Source organism: Aotus nancymaae, unplaced genomic scaffold (assembly GCF_030222135.1).
Source record: "Aotus nancymaae isolate 86718 unplaced genomic scaffold, 86718_ANA_hifiasm-v0.15.2.pri h1tg000029l, whole genome shotgun sequence".
NCBI lineage: Eukaryota > Metazoa > Chordata > Mammalia > Primates > Aotidae > Aotus > Aotus nancymaae.
The window spans coordinates 95017950-95027803 of NW_026988442.1; the positions used below are offsets into that span (position 1 = coordinate 95017950).

Here is a 9854-nt window from a genome sequence, read left to right on the forward strand (position 1 = left end):
CAGCGGGGGGTGGGGAGTTGGGGAGAGTTAGCATGGGAAGAAATGCCAGATATAGGTGATGGGGAGGAAGACAGCAAATCACACTGCCATGTGTGTACCTATGCAACAATCTTGCATGTTCTTCACATGTACCCCAAAACCTAAAATGCAATAAAAATTAAAAAAAAATAAAGGGCTGGGTGCGATGGCTCACGCCTGTAATCCCAGCACTTTGGGAGGCCGAGGCAGGTGGATCACGAGGTCAAGAGATCGAGACCATCCTGGTCAATATGGTGAAACCCCATCTCTACCAAAAATACAAAAAATTAGCTGGGCACGGTGGCGCGTGCCTGTAATCCCAGCTACTCAGGAGGCTGAGGCAGGAGAATTGCCTGAACCCAGGAGGCGGAGGTTGCGGTGAGCCGAGATCGCGCCATTGCACTCCAGCCTGGGTAACAAGAGTGAAACTCCGTCTCAAAAATAATAATAATAATGATAAAAAAAATAAAAAAAAAGAAAGATCCAGTCTCTCTCTTAAGGTGCGTTACTTTCAGCTTCCATTTTTCTTTCAGGCAACGTTTGCTTTCTGCACCATATTTTGCTCAAGTTCATCTTTTCTGGCAGGTTTTTATGTGACTTAGAGACTCACAGCATTGCTAATCATTCTAAATAATAAATCGGTATAATTAATAAAGGTACTAAAGCTTAGCATCATCTGGAGAATGACGTTTGGTCCTGGAGGCCGGCTGCTGGGGAGGTGATGCTCTGTCCATCACAGTCTCTGCCTGGTCACCAGGATGAACATCTCCGGGCTTTCTGAAGGGGCACACAGCGTGTTCAGGTTCATCGTCTGATTTAAAGGAAGATCAGCCAGTGAGGACTGTCTGCAGGGTCCCCTGTGAATGAAAATGTCCACGTAAGGACCCTGACTGAACGATGCTGTCTGTACTTCTAGAAAGCCTCCGGTAGAAACGCACTCTGCATGCAGCAAAAATCACACAATTATATAATACGTAACAATCATGGGAAAACAAAAACCTGGGTCTGTCAGCTCGGGCCGCCCTAACCAAATGCCGCAGGCTGGGAGGCCTCACCCCCGGAAGTGTCTCCTCTCACGGCTCTGAGATCAAGGCGTCACCATCTGGAAGGCCTCCCTCATCGGCGTGTAGATAGCCATCTTCTCACTGTGCTCTTCCAAAGGGCAGAAAAACCAAATTGCATCGACAGATGACAGACAAAACGTGGTGGATGGGTGTAGTGAAATACTTATTACTCAGTCACAGGACGAGTGGAGCTCTGATAGGCGCTGCAGCCCGGATGGACCTAAGGCATGCTGCGTGGCATAGGCCGGACGCAAAAGGACAGTACTGCATGATTCTCTTCACTTGCAATATCTAGATGAGGAAAATGTGTGGAGACAGAAAGCAGCCCTGCAAAGAAGCCAGGAGGGTGGAGAAAGCGGTTTCTCAGTCCCACAGATGCCACGGGGCAGCCCGCCTGGACAGCCACTGCTGTAAAGTCCTCCTCAGAGAATCCCTTCACACCTAATTTGTTGCAGAACGTTTTTCCTCCGTGATGGATGCGGAGGAACGTTTTCCTCCGTGATGGAAGGCCTCCTGAGGGGCCCTCCAGTCCTGGCACGGGGTTCCAGTCCCACACGCTCTATGAGCCAGAACAGTCCACTGGGGTTTTGATGGGTGAGCCGGCTCCAGGCTTATCTGTTTACAGCTGATAAGGAGGAAAGAAGCCCTTTCCTGGCAGGGACCCCCCTCCCCCTTCCAGTGCTCCCAGGCAACCCTTCCAGCTGGGGCTCTTGATGGCAAACAGGGCAGCTCCCCTGCAGTAAAATGCAAAACCCTTTTATAGGAACTTTCAGTCAAGGAGGCAACCTGGGACCACAAAGCTTTGTGTGGAGAGCAAGTGACAATCTGGCAAAAATAGATGATCAGAAGCTTTATCTCCCCGGCCATCAGCCCTTCTCCTCCGGGTCCACTGTAGAGCTTCAGCAAACAGTACAGGCACAGCGCACTGCTATTTCTTGTCTCTCGGTTCTGTCTTGCTGGCAAGACATTTCTTTTTTTTCTAGTTTCAACGTATAAACTGCAGATTTTCTTTTCTTTTTTTTTTTTTTTTGAGACAAGGTCTTGCTCTGTCACCCAGGCTAGAGTGCAGAGGTGCAATCTCGGCTCACTGCAACCTCTGCCTCCCAGGTTTAAGCTATTCTCCTGCCTCAGCCACCCGAGTCACTGGGATTGCAGCATACGCCACCATGCCTGGGTAATTTTTGTATTTTTAGTAGAGATGGGGTTTCACTATGTTGGCCAGTCTGATCTGGAACTCGTGACCTCAGGTGATCCTCCTGCCTCGGCCTCCCAAAGTGCTGGGATTATAGGCATGAGCCACTGAGCCTGGCCAAACTGCAGATTTTCAAAGCGTTATTCTACATATGCAATGTCATGATTTGGCCAGGTGCAGTGGCTCACACCTGTAATCCCAGCACTTTGGGAGGCCGAGGCGGGCGCATCCCACAGGACTCACTGCTGCGAGGCCCCAGGGCAGCCCGGTCCTGCAATTTCTTATTGCTTTATTTCACAGCCTCTTTAATAAACCTCACATCTAAAGGTGTAAGAAATTAAATCACCATCAAAGACTGTTTCAGCCTTGGAGGAAGAATACTATTTTTGGAAATGAGCTTTTGTATTAAAATCACAGACAGTTTGCCACACTGAGTCCCAAGCTGTCTTGTTTAGTGCTGGTAACAGGGCCTCAGTCCCTATTTTGGTAGTTAGAAGAGCTGAGACTTAGAAGGTGCTAGAAGAGGCCCCAGATCACTCCCTCCTTGGGTTCAGCTGGATTCAGCAGGCTCCTTGGCGATGCGTGAGCGTGCAGTTTCACCTGCGCTTCCGAGGGCTCCCTGGTTGCCTTGGATAACTGTGGGTGTCTCCTCATCATATCTGTGCCAGTCATGTTTTTCAGAGATCTAACTGCCGAGGGGCTTAAACTCTCTGAGCCTGCCTTTCTCTCTTTTCACGTGGTGGGGAATAATGGTGCCTACCCTAGAGAGTCCTACAGTAAATGGGCAGTGCCCTTCCTGCACTTGGTGGGCACAGAGAAGACGCTCCATTTGTGGAATGAGGGAGCCTCTCTTAAAGCAGGGGTGACATGCTTTCTCTTATCCTCGCGTTCCCCACTCAGGGCGGCTGGGACCCGAGGCTGTTGACTGCACCCCGCACAGCGGCTCCCTCCCCCACAGGGCCCCTCACCATCTCCCAGTACAAGGCATATACAATAGAAAATCTCCACCTTCTTACGAAAGCTTTTTCTCATGTTGAGTTTTTTTTTCTCTCTCTCAGTGAGAAAATGGCTGGTCACCTTGGATACCAATGTTTTACATCAGAGATTGGTCAGTCCTGCTGCTGTCAGCACGGTAAACACTGCTCAGGGGGCGTCAGCCGAGTCCCCACCCCCAGCCAGGTGTCACAGAGGGGATCGTCCTTCAGGCTCAGAGGGGTCCGCCTGTCACCACAAGCCCGACCCTAGCTCAGGGGCTGCAGAACTCGAGACACCATCCCGTTTCTCCTGGCTGAGGAAGGGAAGGGACCGGCGCATCCTCTGTACAGACTCCTCCATTCTGTGTCCCCGGGGCCTGGAGTCAAGACACCTTCAAATGCAGAGGCTCTTCAGACACAGCTTTTCTGGAAACTGATCTTCAGTGCACTAAGAGAAGGAGACTCTCAAACCAAAAATGACCTGGACGCACCATGTCAGGTAAGGACACAGGTCATGAGATCTTAGAGCCAAGGGGGGGGGGGTCTCAAGAGCCTCAGAATAAACCATAGTGCCTGCTTGACTGTTCATTAGAGGAGGTGTACTCTTTCTGTCTCAACGTCTTTCTAAGCCGTAGCAACGTTAATAAAAACCCACAAGCTACAAAATGATTGCATTATTCATTGTAATTAAATACTTTACATAATTTAATATATATAATGATTGCATTGTATTTTATGCATATGTGAATTTCTGCTTATACTTTTAAAGGTATTTTAAACTTCAACGATTTTCTTTAAATATTCTAGGCTTCTGTTTATGTTCAGTTTGGCATTACGGATCATCAGCTTGGGAAACAGTAAGAAACATTTTATTCACAGTCTGAGTTTTAATTGCATAAAATATTTGATTCTCAATCATTACCAGTCTCACATTTTCAATATTTTTAAAAGGCTACCAAATAGAGAAGCATAGCGGCGGTAGAGGGGAAGCCACCGAGGTTGCGGCCCTGAAGCAGCGACAGGCACCGCTCAACCGGACCTCGGGTCACGTCGGGGAGGTGACCGGGAGCGAGCGGGGCTGGAGGCCGGGGGAGCGGCTGCCCGACTCCGGAGCCTCCCGAGAGGGTGAGTTGCCGCGCAGCGCACAGAATCCGGGGCGTCATCTCGGTCTGCGAACTCGGAGTTTAGGATCTGAGAATACGTGGGATAAATTCAGGATGAAACCCAAGAGGAGCGTTTTGTTATCTTCAAATGGTGATGATGCAGCCAGAGACGCTCCCAGTGAGGAGTTGACTCTTCTGGAAGTTTTTCTTTCACTGGTAAAAGGTCGTATTTGCTGTTCAGCGGCTATTTCGCCGCACATCTAGAGAACCGCGATTTAAATGAGTGGAGAATAAATACCCGAAGCCCGGATAACGGCAGACCCCAGCTTGGTTTATCGCAGGCGCGGCTGGGCCCGCGTCCCCAGGAGGCCCCTCGCCGGTGGGTTTGGCGTCGCCACAGCCGTGGGTGGTCCCGCCCGGGAGGCCTGCGCTTAATCACTGTCAGGTGAAGCCGCAGCCCGCGGTTAACATGTGAAAGGAGGGAGAGCGAGCCCGGCCGCGGGTCTCACATCCCTAACGAGCAGGGCTTACCCGAGCAAACACGCTTGCGGGGAGCTGATTTACTGCCTCCCCAGGGCGGCCGCGTTCGGCCTCTTCCCTGCGGGACAACCAGGAGGGCCGAGGGCCGCGGGGCGTGGGGAGCGCGGGGCTAACGCCCGGGTGATCCCGCAGGTGCGCCCGGGAGGCCACGCTGCTGCTGGAACGGGGGCACCTGCGTGCTGGGCAGCTTCTGCGTGTGCCCGGCCCACTTCACCGGCCGCTACTGCGAGCACGACCAGAGGCGCAGGTGGGCACGGGGGCGCGCGGGGCGGGGGGACAGGAGTGGGCGCTGGGCGGGAGGCGCGCGGGGCGGGGGGACAGGACTGGGCGCTGGGGGAGGGGCACGTGGGGCGGGGGCACAGGAGTGGGCGCTGGGGGGGTGCGCGGGGCGGGGGGACAGGAGTGGGCGCTGGGGGAGGGGCGCGTGGGGCGGGGGGACAGGAGTGGGCGCTGGGGGGGCGCGCGGGGCGGGGGGACAGGAGTGGGCGCTGGGGGAGGGGCGCGTGGGGCGGGGGGACAGGAGTGGGCGCTGGGCGAGGGGCGTGTGGGGCGGGGAGACAGGAGTGGGCGCTGGGGGGGTGCGTGGGTCTTGGGGGGACAGCAGTGGGCGCTGGAGGAGGGACGTGCGGGTCTTGGGGAGTGGGGCCGGGCGAGGGGCGCGTGGGCCACCGCACTGACTCGGGTCCCCGTCTGTCTCCTCAGCGAATGCGGCTCCCTGGGACACGGAGCCTGGACCCTCCGCGGCTGCCACCTCTGCAGGTGCGTCTTCGGGGCCCTGCACTGCCTCCCCCTCCAGACGCCTGGCCGCTGTGGTAAGAAGCCCCGCAATTCGGCCCCAGCTCATCCCCCAATGCGGTTGCGCCTTCGTAGGCTCACCCTCCATACCCATCCACAGCGCATCTGCCAGTGCCAGGCCACGTAGCAGTCAGCAAACTAGACTGATTCGTCATTGAACAAAGTAGCAGCATTGGGAATCATATAGTGAATTAAACTTGGTTTTGAAGTTGCTCATATGCAGATTGCTAAGTTTAAAAATGATTTCCAAAGTGTTCTGACGTGTCTGTTTCAGTGAGCGGAATTTCAGGAGATGACCAGCTGGTGAGCAGAGAGGAACGCGGGAGACAAGTTAGCTGTGTAAATTTCAGGTGGTTTCCCTGCACCGACCGCTCAGCTGTGCCTTCCCTCCTCTCTTCTCCTCTTCGGGAGCACTGGCTAGGGCTAGCAATGGAGGGCACACTAGTGAAGGCCCAGCCTCTCCACCCCAGCCCCGGCTCTGCCCTCTGCCAGGCCTGGGTGGTCTGGTGGTGCAGTGTCCTGGGGCACACCTGATGAAGCCAAGGCCCCGGAGCCACTCTCCTGCCCCCTCCCTCCACCCCAGTCAGCCCTGGGCACCTCCATCTGCCAAAGGGCACAGCTCTGCAACCCCAGTTCGCACCCGTTGTCCTCAGGCCGTCCTGTTGGGCTGTGTGGAGGGCAGCACCGGGGGGCCGAAGAGCTTCAACCTGGCTTCCCCAGCCTCACTCCTGCTCTTGGAGGCCCGCAGTGGGGGAGCACACGTAATGCATACTTTGCTCTCCTTCCCTTCCTGCCCTCTCTTCTCTCCCTGGTAGGACCAGCAGTCAAGGGACACTCTTAATAGAGACACAGCCCTCAGCCCCACTTCCCATCCAGCTCGCTTCTCCTGAGGTAGCTGTCCATGGTGCCAGCAGAGGAGAGCGCTCGCCACATGCAGATCACATTTTCCCAAAGCACCCTCTCTTCTACGCGTGCTCTTTTTGCTCGGCCTCTGCCTATAAGTCACCAGCTGCTTCTCTATGCCCCAGAGACAGGAGGACACAGAATTCACGGGCAGGCATCAGAATTGCAGGGGGTGCTTGTGTGATCCTCACAGATGAAGTCAGGTCCCACCTGCCATTAGGCCGCCCCAGTGGGAATGTGGGGAAGGGTCTAGCTGTGATGACTTCCAGGATATCCAGTCACGATCTTACATTCTTGGAAACATCCAGCGCTGTGATTGCTATTGGCCAAGAACAGTGACAGTGACTCTGAAAATGTGGCACCTGTTCATGAAAGCTGGATAAAATCGTGCCGTCATCCTCCAGGGTCATCTGTCAGGTGCAGAGAGGGCAGTACCCCTTTGCGTTCTTTCACCCATTGATCCTTCTTTAAGGAAAGTTGCAGTGATGCTGGTGATGGCTGTGCTGACGGTGGCTATGAGGACTTGAAGGTGACAACAGCCATGAGGATGGAATATCCTCTGTGGCAGGTGCCCTTGCAGTAGGGCGAGCTCTTCTGGGTGTTACAGCAGGAGAGGAGCTCTCAGTGTATTTCAGGCACTTTATATGCCCACGACCCCATTTAACTCTTATAAAAGCCAGTGAAGTAGGTGCACCTTTTACATTTGAGGAAACTGAGACACAGAGAGAGTAACTTCTGCAGACAGTAAACAGGGTCTGATTCTTAGCCTCATGCCATTCTTGTACTCTTCCTGTAAGAGTAATTATCAATACGACTGGGTACAGTGGCTCATGCCTATAATCCCAGCACTCTGGGAGGCTGAGGTAGGAGGATCGCTTGAGGCCAAGGGCAATATAGCAAGTCCTGTCTCTACAAAAAATTGTAAAAATTAGCCAGGTGTGGTGATGAGCACCTGTAGTCCCAAGTACTTGGGAGGTTGAGAGGCAGAAGGATCGCTTGAACCTAGGAGTTTGAGGTTACAGTGAGCTATGATTGCACCACTGCCCTCCAACCTGGGTGACAGAGCAAGATCCTGTCTCTTAAATAGAAAAGAAAGAATAAATATGAAAAAAATGAAGATATTTAAAAGTGTTATATAGAATATAGAAAATTTGGTCATATTTCAAAGCCAGCAACACAGTAATAGGTAAATAAATGTTTTAAATCCTTTATTGGGAGATGATGATGCTTTTGAAGAGTATGGGGAAGATGAAATGTTGCTGCAAAAGCGTGGCCCACTGGCTCCTGCAGGGACCCCCGGTCTGGGGATCTCCAGGAGCCCTCCTTGCTCTGACTGATGCTCTGTGAGTCCAGGAATGGAAAGTTTCAAGCTAGCAGGGACCTTTGCCAGTCCTGACCTAGCCAGGATCTCCTTGTTAGTCTGAGGGGGTGGCTCGTTCTACTGTGGCCCTAAAGGATCAAGTATCAGTTTTTACCAGCATCGAGACAATGTAACACTCTAAAATTTAGAGTCTATGGAATGACACAGTGAGGCGGCCAACTCCGGTGTCTTCAGAGATGGGCAGGTAACATGGGAGTGAGACGGGGCCGGGTCAACACTCCACCTCACTGCTGCAAACTCAATTTTTAAAATGCAATTCTGGCAAAAAACAACTAACCAATAAGCAAACAGACATGGGTGGGCCAGACTCAGTCTCCAGGCCTCTGGGATGCCGTCAGAATGGCTCTCCTGGCACCAGCTGGCTCTGGGCCTGTCAGCATGCGCCCTGTGTCCAGCCCTCCTGTCCCCTTCCCTCGGGGAAGGCCAGCACAGACCCGGTACTACTGACCCTTTTCTCACCTGACTAGCTTCTTATGCTGTGAGTGCCTGTCTTAGTATTAGCTTCTCTGGAGCCTCATCTGAGCCTAGAGGTTAGGATTCCTGTTTAGGGATTCTGGCACCCTGGAACATCCCTCTCTCCCAAGGTGGGGTGCTATGGGGAGGCGGCACCCGGGCCTGGAGTGGGCCTGACCTTGCCCCTGTTGGTGGGTGGAGAGTGGTTCTTGCTGCGGGGGCTCATCTGCATCAGTTCCTTGTTAATTTCCAGTTTCATGCTCATGCCAGGTTCCCAAGTCCAGAGGGCATCTCCTGGAGGTGTGGTAGAGGGCAGGGCAGGCCTGGTGGGTGGGCGGGCAGGTGGCTGGCCTTTGCTGAGTGGCCCTGAAGACAGAGTCCCTATAGTTGGGCATGCTCTCCCACCAGCCTGACCCCCTCCGAACCAGGCCTGGACTTGCTCGTGTGAATGGTCTAGTGGTGTCGGCTGCAAGGTTGTCCACTTCACATGGCAATCACCACCCAGGGCGTTAGCCAAGACCCTGCCCAGCCCTACCACTCCAGAGATTCCCATTCCACTGTTCTGGACTGGGGTCCCAGCTCCACAGAGACCAAGGCTCAGGGACCCTCAGGGTTCGGGGTGCGTGAGGCCTGCTGTGAGGGGTGGGGAAGGGGCACAGGGGCTAGGCATTCAGGCACGGCCTCCTATGACCAGCGGCGTGGGCTGGGGAACGGTCGGCAGGTGAGTCCCATGGGGCGAGGTGCCACTCACAGCGCTAGGCCTCCTCAGAACGGCAGCCTGGCTTTGGATGGCTGCATCCTCCTGCTCCATCAACTGTCCCTTGTCAAAGAAATATTTCAAGCACTCATTTGGGGAAAGGTGGAACCTTTGTTGCAGCGGATGGCGGTGAGCTGTTTTATACTATGGCACTGTTTAAAGGTCACGGGCCAAATGAGAAAGACGGAAGGGCTGTTCTTCGTTGCCCTTTAGAACAGTGCTGTAATTCTCCTTCAGCTCTCTAAGTTCTACAAACATTTAGAGGCTTCCTTCGGTGCAGATGTCGACGCGGGGCTGAGACCTGCTTCCCCGCACCTCGCCCTGCAGCGCGGCCGCGGGGAGCCTGGTGAGGGCCCGGGGAAAGGGGCCTGTGGAAGGCAGGAGCAGGCGTTTCTATTCACGCCCTCAAACCGAGCCGCAGCACATACAGCTCGGGTTTGTCTGTTTTTCCAGACCCGAAAGACTTCCTGGCCTCCCGCGCTCACGGGCCGAGCGCGCCCAGCTTGCTGCTCCTGCTGCCCTGCGCGCTCCTGCACCGCCTCCTGCGCCGGGATGCGCCCGCGCGCTCCCCCGCCCCCGTGCCCTCGTCCCCTCGTCCCCCCCCCCCCGTCTCCTCGTCCCCTCCGTCCCCTCGTCCCCTCGTCCCCTCCGGGATTTGGGCATCTATGCTGTAA

At 54.6% G+C, this 9854-nt stretch overlaps 1 protein-coding gene across 1 annotated transcript; it reads left to right on the top strand.

The window, feature by feature from the left end:
- The first annotated feature begins 3552 nt into the window (after positions 1-3552).
- Positions 3553-9854, top strand: LOC105704782 (cryptic protein-like). The gene is made up of 6 exons (XM_021671078.2): positions 3553-3747; positions 4056-4105; positions 4200-4373; positions 5024-5138; positions 5594-5703; positions 9634-9854. Exons 1-6 carry the CDS (start codon positions 3725-3727, stop codon positions 9852-9854), a joined length of 693 nt encoding a protein of 230 aa, XP_021526753.2. The 5' UTR covers positions 3553-3724.